General features: G+C 41.4%; 2 protein-coding genes across 5 annotated transcripts in view; one reads left to right on the top strand and one right to left on the bottom strand.

Moving 5' to 3' along the window:
- Window positions 1-334: 334 nt before the first annotated feature.
- Window positions 335-23,535, bottom strand: KNOP1 (lysine rich nucleolar protein 1). 4 transcript variants are annotated; one of them, XM_072597983.1, is made up of 6 exons: window positions 23,124-23,516; window positions 21,486-21,531; window positions 11,015-11,910; window positions 5,746-5,814; window positions 4,468-4,545; window positions 335-2,421 (listed from the first exon to the last, which is right to left on the bottom strand). In XM_072597983.1, the coding sequence occupies exons 3-6, from the start codon at window positions 11,906-11,908 to the stop codon at window positions 2,107-2,109; spliced, it is 1,356 nt and encodes a 451-aa protein (XP_072454084.1). In that variant the 5' UTR covers window positions 11,909-11,910; window positions 21,486-21,531; window positions 23,124-23,516; the 3' UTR covers window positions 335-2,106. The 4 variants fall into 4 exon arrangements, with proteins under 4 accessions (XP_072454084.1, XP_072454083.1, XP_072454085.1 ...); XM_072597982.1 differs by lacking the exon at window positions 21,486-21,531 and having other exon boundaries at window positions 23,124-23,535; XM_072597984.1 differs by lacking the exons at window positions 21,486-21,531; window positions 23,124-23,516 and adding an exon at window positions 22,455-22,706.
- IQCK (IQ motif containing K) overlaps window positions 23,260-23,579 on the top strand; it is a 155,128-nt gene continuing 154,808 nt past the window's right edge. Inside the window, exon 1 of the mRNA XM_072597992.1 lies at window positions 23,260-23,539. Coding sequence (XP_072454093.1) covers window positions 23,260-23,539 — 280 coding nt within the window. The remainder of the gene's footprint in view (window positions 23,540-23,579) is intronic.

Raw genomic sequence — 23,579 nt, 5'->3', positions numbered from 1 at the left:
TTTTTTTTTTGATGGGGTTACTAGACTGGCAGACTAAGGGAATACTATATTTAGACATCTGCAAAACATGCAGCAAAGCCTCTAAGCTATTCTGGTGGAAAATAGGGAGATATAAATTGGATGGTAGTGTGGTTAGGTGAATTTGGAAATGGTTGAATGGCTGTACCCATGGATTAATGGTTCCATAGAAAGGTTTTCTGGGAGAGGATGTGACAGACAGGGTTGGCCCCATGCTATTTTAACATTTTTAGCAGTGACTTGGGTATAAACAAAAATACCATGTAAAATGACACAAATTGGATAACAGGTTTGAAAAAGATCTTGACAAGCAGGATTATTAGGCCTAATATTGAAATTTAATAAGAAAAATTGTAAAGTTTTTATGCATGACTTTAAACAATCAACTTTAAAAATACAATATGGTGAGAAATATGCTATAGAAGAAGACTGGGAATTTTACTGTACTGCAAGCTCAATAAATATAGAGCATATGGCAGCCCCAAAAGCTAACGTGATCTTAGGCTGTTTTGGGAAGTATGGTTTCTACAAAGAAAGAAATAAAGCACCTACTATATGCTACGCACTGTGCTGTGTGCATTACAAGTACCTGATTTGATTTTTATGACTGTTCTATGAGGTAGGTGCTATTATCTCAATTTTACAGATGGGGGCATTGAGGCAGACAAAAATTAAGTGACTTGCCCAGGGTCACACAGCTGGAAGTGTCTAAGAAAATCTAACTCCAGGCCCCGTGCACTGTGCCATCCAGCTGTCTCTGCAGTGTGTTGTGTTCACTTCTTAGAGTCACATTTTAGGAAGGACATTAATAAAGGGTCTTGAGTGTGATATAGTAAAACCAAAGGAACTAAAAAGAAAACAATGGGAAACATGGTCACAAGTTTTCTAGTACTTAAAAGGCTGGGCTAGGGGGAAAATGAATTAATCCCAATGGCCAGAACTAGGAGTGGTGGTGGAAGTTGCAAAGGATCCAACTGAGGTCTGATGTTAGGAAAATTTTCCTTATCATCAGAGCTATCCCAGGTAGAAAGGTTCACTTTAGAGGAAGTACTGGTTCCCCCTTGACTGGAGGTTTTCACGCAAAGGCCATCTATAGGGGATATTGTAAGGGGAATATTTGTTCAGACAAAGGTTGACCAATATGGCCTCCAAGATCCCTACTGACTCAGATCTGTGATCATAAGGCTTGCTTCATAAAGATTAGAGTACAAAAGGGATCTGAAACATAAACAAAACAACCCTGCCGTATCCTAACATCTCAAAAGTGAAGAAAATAAACCACTAAACCTTGTTACTTTTGAATGTCTCTAAAACTGTTGCCTAACGCTTACAATTAAGGCAGTTGAAAAAGCTGAATTCAAACTTTGAAAAACACAAGAACTCTGATCAGCACAATGACCAACCATGATTCCAGAGGACCAATGATGAAGCATTTTGACAGGTGATGGACTCAGAATAAAACGTGTTTCTGCATGTAGCCAGCATGGGAATTTATTTTACTTAACTATACTTACTTATTATAAAGGTTTTGTTTTGTCATGTTGTTCCAAAGAAGGGCAGATGAGAGGAGGACAAATTAAGTTTCTGTTAATTGAAACAAAATTTAAAGAAAAAATTTTTTAAATCATTTTAGAAATATTGAGACATTTAATGTCAAAGTCTAACTATAATTTTCCTATAGTATTTCTGAATAGTTCATTTTCTCAGAGCTACTTTCTAATGCCTGGGTAAAACAAACAAAAATTACTTGACTATTAAATTTTCATCATTATAAAATCTTAGTTATAATAAATGGCCAAAGGCCGCAAATTTAGCTTGGCAAGGGTGGAGAAGCAATTTTAAAAAAGATATTAGCATACTGTGGCCCATTTTGGTCCAGAATATTTTGAACGCTAAACATAAAAACATCTTTAACAATAGAAATACTACACTGGCTCTTATAATGCAGGTTATCCTCCAGCTCCTCAAGGAACTTTGAAATCCTCCTGATGACTCAATATTGAGAAAAGCAGCTCAACCTTTAGCTCATGTAATATAAAACTTAAAAACAACTTTGGTGATTTGGGGGGAAGGGAGAACAAGACGCTGTTAATCATTAAACTTCACAGATCTGGATGCATTTCTGTCTATATAAAATTTGTTTTTGTTTGCAGAAGCTGAATAGCCAAGTCCAACGCCACGCTGATGCTTCCAGCTCATCGCTCTGTCAAACTCCACTTGCAGATTTTGCTGTAAAGTGTCGGCGGCCTGCTTATTCAGAGCCATGTTCGGTTTCCTGAGGCTGCCTGGGGAATTGCTGAGGGAAAGGGAGGAATTCTTAAAGCCTCCCATAAGTCTGAGAAATTTCATCTTTTGGTCCGAATTTTCAAAAGTAGCTGTATCCCACTGGCCAAACTGTGTAGGCTGTTTAATGAGAACAGAACAAAACAAAAAACCAAACAAGGTTATTTTCCTTGGCTCTTCTTTCCTTGCCTCACATCTCCAGATCCTCATGATGCTTTGTCTGTACAAGAAGGCAACAAGGGGGTTTTTTGAATTTGTCCAGGGATGGGAATGATTTTGCCCTGAATCATTTACCCTGTTCTGCCTGGTCCTTGTGACCAGTGACAATCAATTGACATGATTAACCAAGAAGTGGAGTGTAAAGCAATGGTCTCTAAGCAGTGGTTTTCTGTGTCAAACTAACTTGTTTGGGGGTTGGAACTCTGACTTTAAGCTTGGTTTAGCATCAAATGAAAGGCCTTTCACCTTCATAATGGAGTGCTCTAAAATCTTAAACCACTGAACTTCCAACAACTCCTAGAAGATTTTAAAGATGGGTAAGTGTCAACATCTGTCCCCTCCCCACTTCCTCCAATAGAGAGGACAGCTGAACTGGTTTTACAACATTTGGGTTTCCTGCTCCTGACCCAATGCTCTTTCCACCAGACCATCTTGCCTCCCTAAGCAGAGAACAAATAGTAATCCCTTCTTCAAGTTTGCTAAGTTGGGACACCAACATAAAAACTCAGCCACTTTATATGTGGAATGAGTGAGGAGTTCTGCAATTTGAGCCAGGTTGGCCAGCACACTAAAGAGCTCCCATATTGTATGAGAATTTCCTCCTATAAAACCAAACGCTGGCCTCTAATAATTTCTCTGTCAGCTTGGGGAGAAATTTATTTGCAGGTTGGTCAAACAGCTGCCTCAATTTAACGTGTGACACACTTTCCTGCTGCTGAGGATTTGGGCAGCACAGATGCAAGAATAATTACAGCTTTCCAAATCCTGCAATTTTTGAAGTGAACTGCTGCAATTATTTTGCATTTGGCTTTTAAGACAGCATTTCCAGCCTGCTCTTTATAGAGCAGGCAAATTAGTCTTGTGCCAGATTTTTTCCCTCAGGGTCAATAACATTATCAGAAGCTTCTTTGAATGATTTGAGAGCCACTGGGACATTTTTATCTCTGAAACCTACCTGAAGGAATGCAGCCACAGAGACTACATGCCTGCTGGTTCCTTTCCATGTGATTTCTAAGACACTGCTTGTGGCTAGTCATGCTAACAGCTTTCAGCCTGGCTACTAATAAAGTTAGTATATGGTGGTACTAACACCAGTCCCTGCAAAAGCCAACAAAAAAGGCAGCTGATGTGGCTCTGTAACTGCTGAGGTTTGGGGGATGGACTAGAAGCAAAGAATAGAGACGTGGGGGATTCCAAATTCAAAGCTGTACCATCCAGGTGAGCCATGGGGGAAAAGAGCCAAACTCAGTTTCCTGTATTCCAAGAATGTGGGTGTCATAGGAGAGGCTATGACAGCCATTGCAATAACAGGATGCAGAAGTCACCAGATTCCTTTGGGTGTTTCCTCTCTGTTCCTGACATCTGCAGGAAATGATTTCCCCCAGGAGCAGCTCCCACCCAGTCAAAACTAGCCTTATGCTAAGTGAGACAGCTTTTTTCAACTTATCCTTAGGTACTTCTGTCCTTGCTAAGAAATCTGCCATCAAAACTGTGCTTAGAGAAAAAGTGCCAAAGCCCCAGTGGAAAGATGCTCAACAAACAGCCCTGTTTTTTCCTCTCTTTTTGCACTTTTCCAGTGGCCTTTCTGATGCTCAGCAGGAAGTAACTCAGTGATTTATATTCCAAAATGTCTTACGATCAAAAAATGAGAAAGCAAGGTCTTTGTTGCTAAGCTATCTCAGCCACTTCTCCAAGGTGGGTGCAAGGCAAATGCTACTTTTCTGGATTAATGATGGAAATTAAGTACAATTTCTACTGCTGAGGGAGCAGGGCAGTCATCTTGTGCTGTCTCTAGGGATTGACAAATTTGTTCTATTGCATGATCTCAAATTTACAATCTAAAGACAGACTGGTATACCAAAAGGGAAGCATGACGAGCATGCTGAAGAGAGCACAGCTGCTCTCGGACATTATACTGCAAAAAATCACGTCCAATTTCAAACGTACCTCTTCCACTTTGGTTTCAAGAGCATCAGTTTTCCTGGATTCTCGATCAATCTCTTCCTGCAAGGCCTTTCTTCTAACCTAAGTGAGAAAAGAAAGCAAAGAAATAGAGGATAAAGAGATACCAATGTTCTAAGGGATGTCTTGATGATTAAAGGAAGGCCAAAGCTTGGGGAAGGAAGACAGAAAGGGCAAAAACCCTCCTTAGCCTCATTACAATACAATGATGCGGTGTGTTTAAGTTAATGGATACATAAAGAGTGGATTTTTTAATGTCTTGAGATTTTGTGATTCCCAACTCAAAGTCACAGTTATGCTTCATTTTATCAGACATCACAAGGGAATTCTCCCCATCTTGAGCTACAAATCTTTAACCATTTTGGATTTATTATGCAAAATACACGTTTTTTCCTCAAACAGAATATAATATGCTTTTCTTCACTGACTCAGCATCTTCATTATAACATTACTGTGCTGTAATGCAGTAGTTCTGAGGTCTTTTCCCTTAATATATAGCACCCTGTTTGCATTCCTGCCTTTACTGTTCCTCTCTGATAAATGTGACACTTCTATTTACGTTCTTCTGTGGAACTTTGTGATAGTTTTTTTGAGGGGCTCCAATCTACTGTGCTTTTCAAATGACTGGATTCAGTCTGTGTACCGATCTATGTACAAGGAGTCTTTCCTTATTCTTTGAGGCCAGGGGCTGTTTTTGCCTCTCGTGCTACATACAGTGCCTGGCACATAGTTAGTAATGAAGACAATGCTTGGAGGAGGGAGTCTGAGGGAGGGAGATTCAATTTTGGAACTCAAGATTCAAAAAGAATACAAAAAATAATAAAATGTAAATAAATACTGAAATGCTAGTTTAACTGACAATTGAAATTATTTAATATCCAAATAACTGGGATATTATTACATACACCAAAAACCCTAGCCAAGAAGTTCTAAACTCAGATAAACCAATGGTTTGCAACTGTGACTCTAGGCAACTTGTCTCTAAGTCTCTCCCCTCTCAGGGCCTTGAATCCCTATCCCATAAAGTTACAAGGCACTGAAATAAGACTGCAAGGACCATGATCATCCTTCAGTTAAAAAAGATCAAATTCAATTAAAAAAAGACTAACTGAAACAGAATGAGTAGTCACTTCCTTCTCAGAGTGGGGCAAGTCTTCCCAAATCCACACTTTTGAAACGTGCTTGTAGAGAAGCCTCATCTATAGTAGATCAATGTACTTTTAAAGGCTGGATGGCAACACAGGTTAGCAGATGCTACTGTACCGTATCTATGGTGACTTCATCCAAGTTTCCTGTTTTTTCAGATACCACTTCCAAGTCTGATTCATGTGCCTGAATAGTAAAAGCAAAAACTCATGTGACATGTGCAAGCATGTGTACATAGGCAAAGGTCTTCAACAGCCCAGCATTAAGAGGTAGAAAACTGCTATGGGGACAAATTCTACCTGACCTCCTTTGGGGAACAAGCACAAGCACTGGCATGTTATGCCAGAAACATGTTATCTCCAAGGATTAAGACAGGGACCAATAGTGTAATGACCACATCCAAAGAAACAAATGTATTGAAAAGAGAGCTGTCAGCGAGGCCGGGAGGCCTGGTCAGGTTCAGTGGCCTGGGTCCAACTTCATAGCTTATCAGGCAGCCCAAGGCACAGTAGAATGCCCTGACATGAACGAGATTAGAGGCCAAGCACAAGCAGAGGCCAGGTAACCACAAAATGTCAGGGAGGTTAGAGAGCATTCCTGCTCAAGAACAGGAGAGGCAGCATGGTGTGATGGAAAGAGTAATGGATTAAAGAGACCCTTGGGTTTGAATTCCACTTCTGATATTTACTAGCTGTGACCATGATCAAGTCACCCAAACTCTGGGACAACACCGAGGTGTGTGGATCAAATGAGATGTGTGTAAAAAGCCTAGTGAACATCAAAACACTCTACAACTAATAGCAAAGAAGCAGTGTGGGCTTGACTTCAAACATGGCCCCAGGCTCACATTGGCAGTGTATCTCAAAACAAGTCACTTAACCTCTCAGTGCTTCAAGCAAATGAGATTATGAATTAAAGAACAGCTAAAGACTGATGATGGCAGAAATTTCCTCGTTGGAAACTTATAAAAATCACAGGTCTAGTCCATAATATTAGCAACCATTCAACTTTGAGAGTGATGTGAAGAGGTCAAATGAGATGGGAAGCAAAGACAGAACCTACCTAAACAATTATAATAAATCAAATGGGAAATAATAACTAAGACATAACCTTCAGCCAAGTTTACTAGGTTTATTTTTAGCTCTTAAAAAACAAAAATCAATCTATAAAAAAAGCTGAAAATTTGATTGACTCTCCCCCTCTTGGCCACATAAAAGAGCCTCTGAATACATGACTTATACAACCACTTCCATAAGAAGCAAGTGGAGAAACTTTAATCTTCAAGTAATTATCTGAAGTCCTATTGTTCTAAGATTTTTTTCCTCAAAAGAACTATTTAGAGCCGTAGTTAGTTTCCTCCCAGGCAGCCTAGTCTTCTCTCTTCTCATTTCCATTAAGAAAGGTAAAGGTCAAAGAGTTGTAAAAAACTCAGTCCAACAGTGGCTGGGGCAGAGCTCCTAGTTCTACAATGGAAAGGGAGTCACAGCACTTCCTGGTTAATTCTTAGAAATCCAAGACTCCCTTCCCCTTCTCCAGTTATGGATTACCAACCAACACCATACTTTTTGGTGGAGAAGTGAAGGACTACAAGACTAAGACATACATTTTCAGACATTAAAGTTTTAATATACATTTATTTTGCTTAATTATATTTATTTCTTACAAGGCTTTTATTTTGGGAGAAAGAAAAATATGGGCATGATGTAGTGATAGTGATGTTAAAAAAAGAAAATGAAAATCAATGAAACATTTAACACCAAGAATAGGGAAGTTCAGAAGAAAGAGACAAGTGGGACCATGTTATTATTACCAAAATAAACTTCACATGTTAAAAAAACAAACATCAAACTATGTAATAGATTAATAGTTGCATATATTTTTCTTGCCTCTGGATCTGTAGAAATGTTCATATTGATTATTTACTAGTTTGCAATTAAGAAATTATTTAAATAAACAAGACAACACAAACCTTGATCATCCTCCATGCTCAGGTTCAGTTATGTCTCCAGCTGTAGGAGAGGTGCTCGATTGCATAAAACCCCTTGGGATTACAAGTTTCCAACCCCACAGGGGAAATAGCCTAGAGTAAATCCATTCTCCTTTCACTCTTCTAGTGGGATAGGAAACAGCCTACATCTTAGAGCCATATGCCTCTTTACTTTCCCAGTTCGCCATGTTCCCCATCCTCTAACAAATCAATGATGGAGAATGCACAGCTGACTGCCTTCTCAATCACAACAGCTTTTGTGATCCGGGACACATCAGATATGGCCAATGGTCAGGGGTCCAGCAGCCCAAAGGAGTTTCCAGGTTCTTCTCTCTTACTTCCCAGGGCGCAGTAGAGGCTGGACTGCCTTATCCTCCAGGCCTCCATATTTGGTCACGCCCATCATTCATTTTTCATTATCTCATCTCCACAACCAGCTACAGAAATCCAAACAAAGAGTACTAATCTGCTGCAGATCTGGAATGTGGGCAATCAGTCAGAAAATTTATCAGGATAAAATGTTCTTGCCCTTCATTCAAGGTCAAAAAGAAAAACCTCTCACATTAAAGGCCATACAGATCATCTAGTATTATGTTGCCATTCCATTTAAAAGACCAAGAGTCAATTTCCCTGTCTTTGGGGAGACTAATGGCAGGTATCTCCTGGAGAGGAGGATGGCTCCTTAAACTACACATACAAAACATTATTTATCTTGTTCCTCTTCAACCAAAAGGATTTTCCAATGTTCACCTGTCCTCACAACACATGCATCCTGGGGCAGTAGGAAAGTGCTGAGTCATCTGGTTCCCATTTTACACTTAGGAGTCAAGCTGGGGTCAATTTAAAGGGTTGGGCTCAAGGCCACACGACCCCATTTTATGATGGCCTCAAAACATCTGGCCCTCATTTAGATGTTTCTTCTGATAATGGGAAGGAGGCACTAGTGAGCTCTAGTACCAAAGCCCTATATCTTCTGCTGCAAAGGGGGTAGGGGGTGTCTATTACTCACTTGGGCACTTATGTGTATGCAGTCACATCCCTTCTCTGCTCCAAAATCTTCAGTGGCCACTAATTTCTACCAAGGAAGGTCCAAGTTCCCTTATCTGGCATTGAAAACCCCCACAATTGGACACCACTATCTTTCTGGTCTTACATCACATCGCTCCTCTCCATCTGTGACGTTTTAATCAAAACAGAATACTGCTCTCTGTCCCAACCCCCTAAAAATCCCATGTTTCCTCCCTAGAAGGGCTTTCCTGATGTTGTTCCCTCTGCTTGGACAGCATCCTGCACCCTCTATCAGCATTTCCTCTAAAATCCAAATCAAAGGCCTCTTTTTCCATAATAACCCATCTCTCTTGCACTGAACCACAGGCCTATGGGGGAGAGCTAGAAAGGATCTTGGAGATCACCTAGCACAACCCTCTCATTTTACATCTAAGGAAACCGAGTCTCAGAGAGGAACAATGACTTCCATAGCAGAAATGAAAACAAACTTAGGTCCTACAACTCCAAATCCATCTTTCTTTCCAGGATACCACACTGCTTCCCACTGTGATGACCTCCCAAAGTATTGACTAGTAAAGCTCTAGTGCATTTACTTTTGTGGATTCCGTTTATCTTTATCTGCATCTTATCCCCCTACCAGGCAGTAAGCTGAGGACTGGGACTATTTTACCTAAACTTCTGCATCAAGGTGGCACTTAAGTGAAAGGCCAGAGGAAAAAAGAATTCAGGTGAATTGGCAAGGTTGAATCCACAATTTTTCCTTCTGGACCTCCTGGAGTTTTCTTACTAAAAACAAAAACAAAAAAACAAAAACACACATATCCTACCTACCTCAGATGTTTTTCTCTTGTTCCTTACAAGTTTTTGTTTCTTCAAATATGATTACCTTGACAATTCTGTAAATTATATCTAATGAGCCTGTTCTTTCACAAGCAGTGCCCTCAGAACCACAAAGGAGTCATCTGAGAGTGTTGGTTATACTGCATTTCTCACCGCACCCCTTCTGACACCAAGAAAAAAGATGGAAATTTTTTCCCCTTTCTCACCTACAGATACAAAAATGTACATTTCTACTTATGTTTTTTTTAAAAGGTCCAGAAGGAATTCCTAGTAACATCTACCCAGTGGTTAAGCCTGGAATGTACTTGGTCCTCTATCTCTGTAGTGTTAAACTCAAGATAGAAACAGGTTCCCTTATGTAAGGATCATACGCTATGCTTGATGGTTGGTCACTTATCTGCCATCTCTGCTCTTCACCATTTATTTCCTCAAATATTTTCTCCCTATGCATCAGAAGGGTGAGCTTTGGTTTAGACTCAGAAGCCCTGAGTTCTAATTTTGGCCCTGTTGAATGTTGAAAAAAAGAAGGTTGGAAAACTTGGTAATACTTCAGCTACTTCACTTTCTTTTTCCTATCCATGAAATAGGAATATCCTTTCCTTGCTTAATTAGAGGAGAGTTTTATATTTGGGCCTCTCAACTTCTGATGCCTGGTATAACAGTGAGCCTTTTTTTTTTGTGGCCAAAAAACATTTTACAAAAGCTAAGAAACTGATAAGGCTCGTAAGAATCACATGGTAATTCCCCTGACCAAGGAAGTCAGCAGGTACTGGGCATATAGGGACAGTGGTCTCCTTCTGTGCTTGCTTTTGGGGTCCAGATGGCAGTTTTGGCACATGTAGCCCAGTGGCCAAGGTTGACAAGGAGGGAAGAAGTACCTGAGTAGTTTCTAATGGAAGATAGATAAAGATCAAGCCACATCTGGAAAACAAAGCTGAAGGGGAACGTGACTAAGGACCATAAAATTAAATACAAAGGCCTGTGCACCTAAAACTGTAACACCAGAATGGATTCTTCCACAGTCTATCCCTGCTCTGAAGCAGAAACTATTAGGACAAATAAAGGGACACAAATTAAGAGAACTTTTAAAACTGAAAGGGGCCTCAGAGGTAAGTTAAACCAATTACATTTTCTATCATGAGGCCCAAAGAGTTGAAATACCTTGACCAAGAGACCCTCAACACAGAAAAAAAAGCCAGACTCCTAGGACATGGTCAGGAGCTAATAAGAGCAAAACGGATAAATTGGAGGAGTGTACCAAGATGGGTCCCTCAATAGAAGCTCCAGAACTCTAAAGATGATGCCATGGAGGGCAACTTCCTATTCTTCTCTAAACCACTCACCCTAGTGCCCATAGGGTCAGCCCAATCAGTGGCAAATCTTTCATCCTCTGGGGAAAGGAGGTATGTGCATGCATGTGTGTGCATATGTAGGTGTCTCCATGGGCCCTTCCTTATCTTTTCTTTAGACAACAAAGGCCTAGACTCTATTGGGACATAGGCCAAGAGCCTTATCATGCCCACACTGAATCAGCTTCTGGGAAAGACTTACCAGGCCTGGGCCTTGAGGGTCCTGCATCACTTTCCTCCCTACCGCTGTCTTCTTCTTCTTCCGAGCAGGCTCCTCAGCAGAAGGTGGCTCTATCTGTGTCTTAGATGTTTTTTCTTTCTTTTTGATGTTCCTGGGAATATGTGCTAGAGGAACACTTTCTGCCAATTCGACCTCTGGCTGCTTCTTTTTGTGGCCTTTCTTTCTGCTGCTGCTGAAGGTACTGAGGTCCTCTACGTGGCCCACATCATCGGGCACTCTGTCAGTTCTATCATTCTCCTCTTCTCTGTAAGCCTTCTTCTTTTTCTTTTTCTTCTTCTTGGTGCCAGAGTCCCCTGATACCTGTCCCTGTTCGCTGGGCTCACATTCCTCTTCTTTCTCCTCTTCCTTCATGGGGTCAGGAAGGGCCTCCTTAAACTCCTGCTCCTTAAAGCCCTCCTCATCTGACCTTTTATCCTTTTTCCGCTTTTTAGGTTTTCTGACAAAGGCCCCTTCCAGATCCACACCCACCGCTGTCTCTGCTCCTGGGGGGTGAAACAAGGATGATTTTGTCTTCTTTCTCTTCGCCTGACACAGGGACTCAAGTGGATTTGGAAGCAGCTCCTTTCTGCTATGATGCTTCTTCAGAGAGTTCATTCTGCCTATGATCTCTGCCTCCATGCTCTCCTCATAGGGGGCTCTGTCTGGGCTCTCTGTTTCATGAGTGTTCTTCTTTTTCTTCTTCTTTTTCAGCAGGGGCATCTCTGGAACCATGTCTGGGGGGCCCACACTCTTCTGGGATGGCTTTGTTTTAACAAGGGGTTCCACATCCAAGGCATTCTCCTCCACTGCCCTTGTCTTTTTCTTCTTCTCTCTTGTTTCCTTGCCAAAGTCCAATTTGTCTGCCTTAGCAATCATTGCTGAAAAGAAATCACGCAAGTTACTTCACAACATGATCTTTCCATAGCATTTTAATGTACATCAGTAAATGATGATGGTTTTCTGATGGTTACAAGACTGTTGAAGAAAAGGAAGGAAAATTACACACATCACAAACACAGACTATATGAGAGTAGAAACATGGAATAAAGTATAGGGAACCATAGGGGAGATTAGGAAAATCTGGATTCAACCTCCAACACACTGTGGAGAAGTGACTCAAAGGAGGTAACTGCTTAGTGCCCTTGGGTACTCTATGATTCCAAATTGGAAATACTTGCTAATTTGCATTAGGTGAAAAGGTTAAAAACAAAACAAAATTAAAAAGAAAGGTGTATTATTCCTGAATAATACTATGATACAACGGCCAAAATTTTAAGCCTTGAACGTTGCTATTCTGGAAACCCATCCACCTACTAGTATCAGGGACACTAAGAAAATTACCAAAAAGACCATCCTCAAATGGAGAGACCAGGGGTGTCAAATCCAAATCAAACACGTACTTAGAAAACCATAAATTCAGATGATCTACGTTGTACTGTATTGTACTTTATTTTGTTAAACATTTCCCAATTATATTTTCATCTGGTTCAGGTTGCAGTTGATTGCTCTAACCCCAGAGTGTGACAGAACTGATACAGACAATCTACAACAAAGTCTGACTTTACTAACTTTATTGTATGCCTTGAGAAGGCATTATATGCCATCTTCCCTATCCTGCCTTTTAAACTTCTGATTTATGCTTGACCGGGCTGTTCCATGAACAAGACACTCCATATTTAGGCTCTGGGCATTTTTCTGGCTGTCTCCTATGCACGGAAGACTCTCCCTCCATTTCTCTGAAGTCCCAGCTAAAACCTCTTCTTTTACAGGGAGCCTTTCCCAACCCGCTTTGAATTCTAGTACTTTCCCTTGGTTAATTATTTGCTATTTGTCTTGTCTAATAGCTTGTTTGTACATAGTTCTTTGCTTGCTGTCTCTCCCATTTGACTGTGAACTCCAGGCTCACAGGGCAGGGACTTTCTTTTGTCTCTTTTTGTATCCCCAGCACTTAGCACAATGACTGACACACAGTAGACACTTAAAAAATGCTTACTAATTATTGACTGAATCAGGTTAGTTTTAAAGAAACAGCATGGTATACTGAGAGTCAGCAAACCAAGGTCCAGATCTGCCACTAACCAACTGGACAAATCACTTTATCTTTGTGAGCCTTAGTTTCCTCTTTTATAAAATGAGGGGCCGTATCTTTCAATACCAAGCTAAGGCCTATGCAGACATGAAGTACAAGTTGGTCTCCATCCTGTGGAAAAAGTGAATAGTGTAAAAGCACTCATCTCTACTCTCCCAAGTTATTAGGAAGAATGAAGTGTTGCTTGAAAGCAGTGTTTTAAAGGAGTTCAAGAAAGAAAAGGAAGTGAAGAGACAGAAGGGGATTCTAATTTAAATCAAGAGACTAGAGGAAGAATGAAGAGAAGTGGCCTTTTAAGGGATGGTAAAACAACAACAACAAAACTTATCTGCCTAGAATTTTTGTAAAATTTGTAAAAATCTTATCAAAATCATTCTAAACTGAAATGAAAAATGGGAAGGTGGAAAAGTATCCAAATGGACTCTGCCAAGCCTAGTGTTAGAGAAGGGACAGCCAATAATTTAGGGTAGACAATGTTCAAGAGAGCCAATTATAATAATCATGACCTCAGACTATCTCTCAGCAAATACAAAAAGGGAAGGGTAAATAGAGTTAAGAAGTAGGATGATATTTATGACTAAAATACGGTTCTAGAAAAGAAAGGGGGGGGCAGTGGAATAGCAATGAATGTTAAGATAAACTCAAGAGAAAAAAAATCCAAGAATCGTGGAACACAGTGGAGAACAGGCTGAAAACTGCTGGAGGGAGAAATAAAAACTCTATTTTCTCCCCAGTCTTTTCTTCCCCAGGCTACACAGCCCCACTTCCTGGAAGGGTCTTTATAAGGAATGGACCCCAAACCCCAAACTATTCTGACTGCCTTCTCCTGAATACCTTCTAGCTATTATTAAGGTCTAGACACAGAAGGCTGAAAGACTTTCTAAGGCATCCTTTGAAGAGGCTTGGCACTTGTAGGAGATAACTGGAAGAACTGTTAGATACTGCACTCCAGTGAGCAGTTCCCTATAGAGGTTACCATTTTGTAAATAGTTATCTCGTTCACATGTTCCTTTAACACCTGTTTCTAGGCTGGTCTAAGTCAGGGAAAGAATATAATAGGAAGAAAACTGGGCTGGGAGTCTGACTTGAGTTCTTTCTTGTTTGATTTCTGTGACTAATAATGAGCTGTTTTACTTTGGGAAAGGCCCTTCACTTCCCAGCCTCAGTTTCACTAGCAAAATGAGGTAGGTGGACCAGATAATGATTATACTTAATTATGAGAACTATATTCCTTTCACCTAAGGAATTTTCTAATTCTGTGACTGGAGGATACTAGAAGGTAAGGTATGCATAATTATTTCTAGAATGTACACAGCAAAGGTTTTAAAATGGGGGTTCATGATCTTGATTTTTTAAAATAAAATTTCTGATAACTCTATCTCAATATTATTGGTTTCCTTTGTAATCCTTTGCATTTCCTTTGTATTTTATTTTCTACACTTAAAAGAGATTTTTGGAAAAGGATGCCAAAGGAGTCCATGATCCAAAGAATATTAAGAACCCCTGGCTCTGGGGCCAGGTGGCACTTAATAAAGGCTTCTGATAATAAATATTGGGTACAGCAACCCAAAACAGTACAAACTGACTGGAATTTCTGGCTTTGCCTTTGACCTTTTTCTCAAATCCTAATGTTTTCTTTTTTTTAATAGTTTACTTTTTTCAACTTAGCATTTAAAAAAATTTGTTTAACCTGTTTTCCCCAATGTGCAAATAATAAAAACTAAAAAAAATAAAGCCTCCAATACGTAGCTGCATAGTTTGGCAAAACAAACTCCCACATGAGCCATGTCCAAAAGCATTTATCTCTTTCTACATCACCTCTCTTAACAGGAGATGATGGCAATATTTTGGACTCACTGATTCCAAAACTGTCAAACACCATTACAATCACCACCAACAACAAAAGCATTTTCACTTCATTCTAGAGGAAAATGAGTCAGATGCACATGTACAATTATTATCTCCAGTCCAGCTGGCTCACATCTAATTCATAAAGGATAGTAACAAACTCAAACAATTAATAAACAACCAGACAGGGCTGCCAATAGCCTGGCTCCAGTCTGGGTGGGCTTCTTGTAGGACTTGATTTCGAAAAACATTTATCAAGTGCTCACTACATGCCAAGCATTGTGCCTGACTTTGGGGATACGACAGGTAAGTCAACAGAAAGTAGTTGTAGGCCAGAATGAATTAGCAACAGGGGGCAGTTAAGTGGCACAGTGGACAGAAAGTAGGATGGAGAGTCAGGAACAAATGAGCTCAAATCTAGCCTTTGATACTCAGGCGCTGTGTGACCCTGGGAAAGTCACCCCAACAGTTTGACTCAGTTTCCCCATCTGTAAAATAGAGATAATAATAGCATCTAACTCCCAGAGTTGCTATGAGGATTAAATGAGATAATATTTGTGAAGTGCTTTGCAAACTTTAAAGTGGTATATAAATGCTAACTATTTTTATTAAATCAGCAAAAATTTATGCAGAGATCTCCAATACAGTTTCTGTAGAGAAATTATTATGAGGAATCTCCTGCTAAAAAACCTGGCTGAAAAAGGCAGCCCAAGCTCCCACATACCTTCTCTAGCAAAATCCTGAAGTTTGTTTCAGATTCATTAATGATCAAGAAACACCACAAGAAATTACAAATATTTTTTACTCTGGAAGAGGAATAAAAGACATCCAGAAGCCTACGGACAATATGAAAGAGTGTCCTTTCAAGAAAGCTAGCATCAGCACATTCAGAGATGAGCACACAGAGCGAAAGGCTCTGAGAAAGCCCCAACTGGATAATATGGAAGTTCTTGGAAGTAGTAACCGACCAGAGGATCTGAAGTATATCTAACACAATCAAGCACCCTGAACCTCAAGATCCATGTGGGGCCCAAAACCAGGAGTTGGAGGTCAGCACAAGAACATGGGAGATCCTGGGTGAAACCAAGCAGGGCTGACTTCCATATCCAGAAGCAAAGCAAGTAGCCAAGCCTAGCCCTAGCCCAAAGCTTCAGTTCAGGAACTAAAACTGTCAATAAGTAAGTCAAAGAAAACAGTGACCTATATAAAAAGTACTGCAAATCTAACTCCATGACAATATCATGCAGAGACTCAAAAGAAAAAACATTTTCTACAAAGACTATGTGTATGCCTAGAAAAAATGAAGCAAGAGTTTAAAAAAAGAAAGAAATGTTCTGAAAAATAGAACTGGAAAATGAGTAGCTTATGAGAAAATGGTAAACCTTTCCGAGAAATGCATTCTCTAAAAACTCAAATAGACTAAGCAGAAATCAATGACTCTATGAGACAGCAAGAAATATTAGAATAAAACAGAAAGATTAAACAAACAAAAGACATATGATATTGGAAACAGCTGACCTGGAAAAGCAATGAAGGAAAAATGATTTAAGAATTACTGAACAGGCCTGAACACTATTTTTTAAAAATAATTCTTTGTAACTAGTTATTATCTGTCCCTCCTATTTCCTCCTCACTCCATTCAAGAATTAAAAAAACCTCAAACATGCAAAGTTCAGCAAAAAAAATTTTAACACTTAAAATATATTTCTCTTCTGCCTTTTAATTCTATTGCCTTTCTGGCAGAAGATCGATGGCACGCTTCATTCATGTTCAGTTCTCTAGAATCACACTTTATTATTACTATTACTGATCAGAGATCTAAAGTCCTTCAAAGTTGTTTCTGTTTACAATGTAGTTGTCATTGTATAAGCTGCTTCGTTTCACTCAATTCACTTTGTATCAGTTCATACAGACCTTTCCAATTTCCTCAAAAATGGACCATTTTCATCATTTCTTAGGGTATAATGCTATTATATTACATTCCTATAGCACAATTTCTTTAACCGTCCTTCAATGGGAGGGCAACCCCATCATGTGTGGGTTTTTTTTTAACTACTACAAAAAGAGCTGCCATAAATATCTTTTGCATATATTGGTCCTTTTCCTTCCTCTTTCTTTGATATCTTTGGAATACAGGTCTATTAGTGATATTTCTGAGTCAAAATGTATGGACAGTTTAGCAACCAATGGGGCATAGTTCCAAATTACTTCCCAGGATATCTGGACCAATTCACCATTCCATCAATAGTGCATTAGGTTTTCCTATACTCCCCAAATATTTGATCTTTGTTGTTCTGACAGGTGTGAGGTAAGCCTCAGAGATACCATAATTTGCATTGCTCTAATTATCAGTTACTTACAGCATTTTTTAATGATTGTTGATAGCCTTCCTTTAAAAATAGCTTGTTCACGTCCTTTCATCATTTATCAAATGGGAAATGATTCTTAGTCTTTTAAATCTGAATCTGTTCCTTATACACTTTGGATGTACAATCTTTTATCAGAGAAGCTTGCTGCAAATATTTTTTCCCAGTTACCAACATGTTTACTTTCCAATTTTAATTTAGTATTAGCATTTGTACAAATTTTCTGTAATCAAAATTGTCCTTTATATCTTCTGCGATCTTTTCTAACCTTTATTTGGTCATGAAATCTTCTATCTACAGATCTGAAAGATAAATTCTTCCTTGATCTTCCAATTTGCTTATGACATCATTTTTTATGTTTAAGTCATGTATCCATTTGAAATTTACCTTAGTATATATGTTATGAAGTACCATATATGTTTAAAGAAATCACAAATGAAAACTGACCAGTTCTATTAGAACCAGAGGGCAAAGAGAGAAAGAATCTACCAATGATCTCCAAAAAGGAATCCTAAGAGGCAAAGCAACAGAAATGTCATAGTAAAATTCAGAGTTCTCACATCAAAGTAAAAAAAATGCTGCAGGCACCCAGAAAGAAGCAATTCAGTTTTTTTTCCTGGGGGAGGAGCCAAGATGGCGGAGTAGAAAGATACACATATGCTAGCTCCAAACCCACAGCCCATAAAATACCTGTAAAGAAGAACTCCCAACAAATTCGGGAGCAGCAGAAGCCACAGAACAATGGAGCAGATCCAAGCAGGCTTCAGGGACAGAATCTCCAGAGGCCACGCAGGTCCCTCCACCCACAGGGGCCAAAGGTCAGTGAGAGGGTCTTTTCAGCTACCCGAAAGGGCAGCGGGGTGTCTCCATAACTCAGGCCCCCTCGAGAGGCAGCAGCAGAGGACAGGGGCTCCCAAAGCAGGCAGGAGCTCGGATCCATTGTTGAAGGTCTCTGCATAAACCCCCTGAGGGAACTGAGCCCCCTGAAGCGGTCCTGCCCCCACCCAAGCACCTGAACTTAATCTCACACTGAATAGCAGCACCCTCTGCCCCCAGCCAAAAGCCCTGAGGCTGGGAAGCAGCATTTGAATCTCAGTCCCCAAGCGCTGGCTGGGCAGATCTGGAGGCAAGGTAGGTGTGCAGAGGACATTCAGAAGTCAAGTCACTGGCTGGGAAAATGCCCAGAAAAGGGGGAAAAAAAATAAGACCAAAGAAGGTTACTTTCTTGGTGAACAGATATCTCCTCCCATCCTTTCAGGTGAGGAAGAACAATGCATACCATCAGGGAAAGACATAGAAATCAAGGCTTCTGTATCCCAAACATCCAAAATAAATATTCAGTGGTCTCAGGCCATGGAAGAGCTCAAAAAGGATTTTGAAAATCAATTAAGAGAGGTAGAGGAAAAACTGGGAAGAGAAATGAAAGAGATGCAAGAAAAGCATGAAAAGCAGGTCAACACCTTGCTAAAGGAGACCCAAAAAAATGCTGAAGAAAATAACACCTTAAAAATAGGCTAACTCAATTGGCAAAAGAGGTTCAAAAAGCCAATGAAGAGAAGTATGCTTTCAAAAGCAGAATTAGCCAAATGGAAAAGGAGGTTCAAAAGATCACTGAAGAAAATAGTTCTTTCAAAATTAGAATGGAACAGATGGAGGCTAATGACTTTATGAGAAACCAAGAAATCACAAAACAAAACCAAAAGAATGAAAAAATGGAAGATAATGTGAAATATCTCATTGGAAAAACAACTGACCTGGAAAATAGATCCAGGAGAGACAATCTAAAAATTATGGGACTACCTGAAAGCCATGATCAAAAAAAGAGCCTAGACATCATCTTTCATGAAATTATCAAGGAAAACTGCCCTGAGATTCTAGAACCAGAGGGCAAAATAAATATTCAAGGAATCCACAGACCACCTGAAAGAGATCCAAAAAGAGAAACTCCTAGGAACATTGTGGCCAAATTCCAGAGTTCCCAGGTCAAGGAGAAAATATTGCAAGCAGCTAGAAAGAAACAATTCAAGTATTGTGGAAATACAATCAGGATAACACAACATCTAGCAGCTTCTACATTAAGGGATTGAAGGGCATGGAATAGGATATTCCAGAAGTCAAAGGAACTAGGACTAAAACCAAGAATCACCTACCCAGCAAAACTGAGTATAGTACTTCAGGGGAAAAATTGGTCTTTCAATGAAATAGAGGACTTTCAAGCATTCTTGATGAAAAGACCAGCGCTGAAAAGAAAATTTGACTTTCAAACACAAGAATGAAGAGAAGCATGAAAAGGTGAACAGCAAAGAGAAGTCATAAGGGACTTACTAAAGTTGAACTGTTTACATTCCTACATGGAAAGACAATATTTGTAACTCTTGAAACTATTCAGTATCTGGGTACTAGGTGGGATTACACACACACACACGCACACACGCACACACACAGAGACAAAGTGCACAAAGTGAATTGAAGAGGATGGGATCATATCTTAAAAAAATGAAATCAAGCAGTGAGAGAGAAATATATTGGGAGGAGAAAGGGAGAAATGGGGCAAATTATCTCTCATAAAAGAGGCAAGCAAAAGACTTATTAGTGGAAGGATAAAGAAGGGAGGTGAGAGAAAAACATGAAGTTTACTCTCATCACATTCCACTAAAGGAAGGAATAAAATGCACACTCATTTTGGTATGAAAACCTATCTTACAATACAGGAAAGTGGGGGATAAGGGGATAAGCAGGGTGGGGGGGATGATGGAAGGGAGGGCATGGGGAGGACGGAGCAATTTGAGGTCGACACTCATGGGGAGGGACAGGATCAAAAGAGAATAGAAGTAATGGGGGACAGGATAGGATGGAGGGAAATATAGTTAGTCTTATACAACACAACTATTATCGAAGTCATTTGCAAAACTACATAGATTTGTCCTATATTGAATTGCTTGCCTTCCAAAGGGAAGGGGTGGGGAGGGAGGGAGGTAAAGAAGTTGGAACTCAAAGTGTTAGGAATAACTGTCGAGTAATGTTCTTGCCATTAGGAAATAAGAAATACAGGTAAAGGGGTATAAAAAGTTATCTGGCCCTACAGGACAAAAGAGAAGATGGAGACAAGGGCAGAGAGGGATGATAGAAGAGAGAGCAGATTGGTCATAGGGGCAATTAGAATGCTTGGTGTTTGGGGGGGGAGGGGAGAAAAGGGGAGAAAATTTGGAACCCAAAATTTTGTCAAAATGAATGTCAAATAAGGGATCATATCTTTAAAAAAAATGAAATTAAGGGGTGAGAGAGAAATATATTTGGAGGAGAAATGGAATGGGGCAAATTATCTCTCATAAAAGAGGCAGGCAAAAGACTTTTTAGTAGAGGAGAAAAAAGGGGAGGTGAGAGAAAAACATGAAGTTTACTCTCATCACATTCCACTAAAGGAAGGAATAAAATGCACACTCATTTTGGTATCTTACAATGTGGGGGAGAAGGGGATAAGCAGGGTGGGGGGATGATGGAAGGGAGGGCAATGGGAGGAGGGAGCAACTTGAAGTCAACACTCTTGGGGAGGGACAGGGTGAAAAAAGAGAATAGAAGCAATGGGGGGTAGGATAGGATGGAAGAAAATATAGTTAGTCTTATACAACATGACTATTATGGAAATCATTTGCAAAACTACACAGATACGGCCTATATTGAATTGCTTGCCTTCCAAAGGGAATGGGTGGGGAGGCAGGGATAAAGAGAAGTTGGAACTCAAAGTTTTAGGAACAACTGTTGAGTTCTGTTCTTGCTACTAGGCAATAAGAAATACAGGTAATGGGGTATAGAAAGTTATCTGGCCCTACAGGACAGAAGAGAAGATGGGGACAAGAGAAGGAAGGGATGATAGAAGAGAGGGCAGATTGGTGATGGGGCAATTAGATTGCTCGGTGTTTTGGGGTGGGGAAGGGGACAAATGGGGAGAAAATTTGGAACCCAAAATTTTGTGAAAATGAATGTTAAAAGTTAAATAAATAAATTAAAAAAAAAAAAAAGAAGCAATTCAAATTCCAAGAAAGTAGAATCAGGGTCTCACAAGACCTGGAAAGTTCTATTAAAACCCAGAGATCTTAGAATACAATATTCCAAAAGGTAAAAAATAGGCTTACAACCAAGAAGAACTTACCCTAAAAAATGTACCTTGAAATGGAATAGAGGACTTTTGAGCATTCCTGATGAAAAGAACACAGCAGAATTTTGAAATACAATCAAGCACAACTGACACAGCACTTTGCAAAATCCTTTACAAATTTTATCTCATTTTATCCTCACAACTACTCTGGGAGGTGCTATTATTTTCCTATTTTACAGAAGAGGGAACTGAGGTAGAGAATGGTTAAGTGAAGATCCAGGGTGAGCTACGAAGTGTCTAAGGCCAAATTTGAACTCAGGTCTTCTTCACTCCAGGCCCAGTGCTCTATACAATGTGACACCTAGCTAGCTGCCTCTAAAACAAACACAAGAGCCCAGAAAAATCTATAAGGTGAATTTATTTGGACAACTAGAAGGGGCTCATGCTGATGTAATATTAACATTTTAGTAGGCAGAGAAGAAACAAGTGCCCCTTCAGAACCTTAATGTCCTCAAGTGCAAGGAGGGAGTTATATGACCCAGCCTGGATTGTTTCCTTATGTATGATGGAAGGAGACGCCCACCCAGGGAGGGAGCATCTGGACCCCGTGCAACAACTGGACATGGCTAGTAGTAAAGGATGATTCCACCATTACAACCTGATCTATAGCTGTTCCTCTCTAAGCTTGCTCAGTCTGTCTCCCTTGCCTGGGATGTACTTCCTTCTTGTTTGACACTCCTAGCTCCCTTCAAGGATCAAATAGAGTGCTACTTCTTCAAAAGTCCTGACTCCCTCAGCTGTCAGCCTCCCCCCTCCCCCCATCTGGGAACAGCTGTAGAAGTGACGCTTCCCTCCCGAAGCTGCCGGAAGGCAGAGGGCCTGCCACAGAACACACAGCCTCAGAGCGTGCTGGGGAACACCACCTCTGGTCTCTGGCCCCCAGGCGCTTAACCAACGTTTACTGACTCGGAACCAGCAAGGTAAGCTGCAGAGCCTGGCACCACAGAGAAGGCCCTCCCTCACCTCGGCTTCCACGAGTTCTTCCCGATCCCCAGAGAACCAACACCCGGACATACGTAAAAAGAACTTCATGTGACCGTCTCCCACCTGTAACGGGCTGTGCCCACACCCCCTCCCTGAGGCATGCCCGACTGCAGCTGCGGCCCTCGTGGCCGGCACCCAAGGCAGCCCGGCGGCCAAACGCCAGCGGGCTGAACTAGGACCCTACGGGGGCTGGCGCCGGGCTCCCCAGTGCCCAGGGGCAATCCCACGTTCTTTCTGGGCGTGGCTGCGTGGAGCGCCTCCGACCCGCTCCGTGAAGGGGTTCCGGTCCAACCCGCTCATTTTACAGATTAGGAGACTGAGGCCGGGGACCGTGAGTGACTTTTCCCGGGAGGAGTCCGCAGCGCACCCCGGCCCCACAGAGGGCGGGGACCCCTTCTGTCTCCGGCCTACAGGTAGGTGACTTCACCGAGGTAGTGGTGGGGCTACCCCTGCAGATCTCGGGGGGCAGCCTCGGGGTAGTGGGGTCAGAAGCCAGGAGGCGAGGGCTGAGAAGGGAGGAAGACGACTCTTTGCAGGAGTCTGGGTGTCAAGGGAGACGACTCGGCTCCGCGCCTGGATAATCAAATGCTCGCCCTCCCCCTCAATAGCCCGTACTCGCCCGTCCCCCGTCCTTTCTCCCACGCTCACCTCACATCACTGTTCTCTGCCCGCCACGTGCGTATCCACTCTTACGTGCCCCGGAAGTGAAAGCCTCCCTCTCGGAAACGGCCTCTTCCGGGTCACGGCCCTCGGCGCGCTGGGTCGTTGCTGGGTAACCGCGTCCATGGCCGGGAAGACTGGCCGAAAAGCCCCGGCTCCTCAGCCGGCGGCGGAGGTCGTGCAAACCCCGGTGGGGGACGCTGCGGAATCCGGTGGGACCATCGTGGAGACGGCGTCCCCTCCGTCCACCCTGTCTACGACCTCTCCATTGTCTCCGTCGTCTCTGGCGGTCGGGCCGTCGGCAGCCGCGGTCGAGGCCGCGGGCATAGGCGTTAGTGAAACCCCCGCAGACGCTAAGACTGCAGCTGAGCCGGAGAAGAATCTCTGGGAGCAGATCTGCGAGGGTAGGAGCCGCATGTGAGGAGGCGGGGAAGGGGCGGGGCC

This window comes from Notamacropus eugenii, chromosome 3 (genome assembly GCF_028372415.1).
Source record: "Notamacropus eugenii isolate mMacEug1 chromosome 3, mMacEug1.pri_v2, whole genome shotgun sequence".
Taxonomy (NCBI): Eukaryota; Metazoa; Chordata; class Mammalia; order Diprotodontia; family Macropodidae; genus Notamacropus; species Notamacropus eugenii.
This window is presented reverse-complemented; position numbering and strand designations above follow the sequence as displayed.

What these genes read in the sequence shown, in the direction of transcription:
- KNOP1 (XM_072597982.1), bottom strand. Translation starts at nt 11,908, where the DNA reads ATGATTGCTAAGGCAGACAAATTGGACTTTGGCAAGGAAACAAGAGAG. An exon ending in ACCCTCAAGGCCCAGGCCTG is followed by an intron (nt 5,815 to 11,014) that starts GTAAGTCTTTCC and finishes TTTACTATTCAG; the next exon opens with GCACATGAATCAGACTTGGA. An exon ending in TTGAAACCAAAGTGGAAGAG is followed by an intron (nt 2,422 to 4,467) that starts GTACGTTTGAAA and finishes CTCATTAAACAG; the next exon opens with CCTACACAGTTTGGCCAGTG.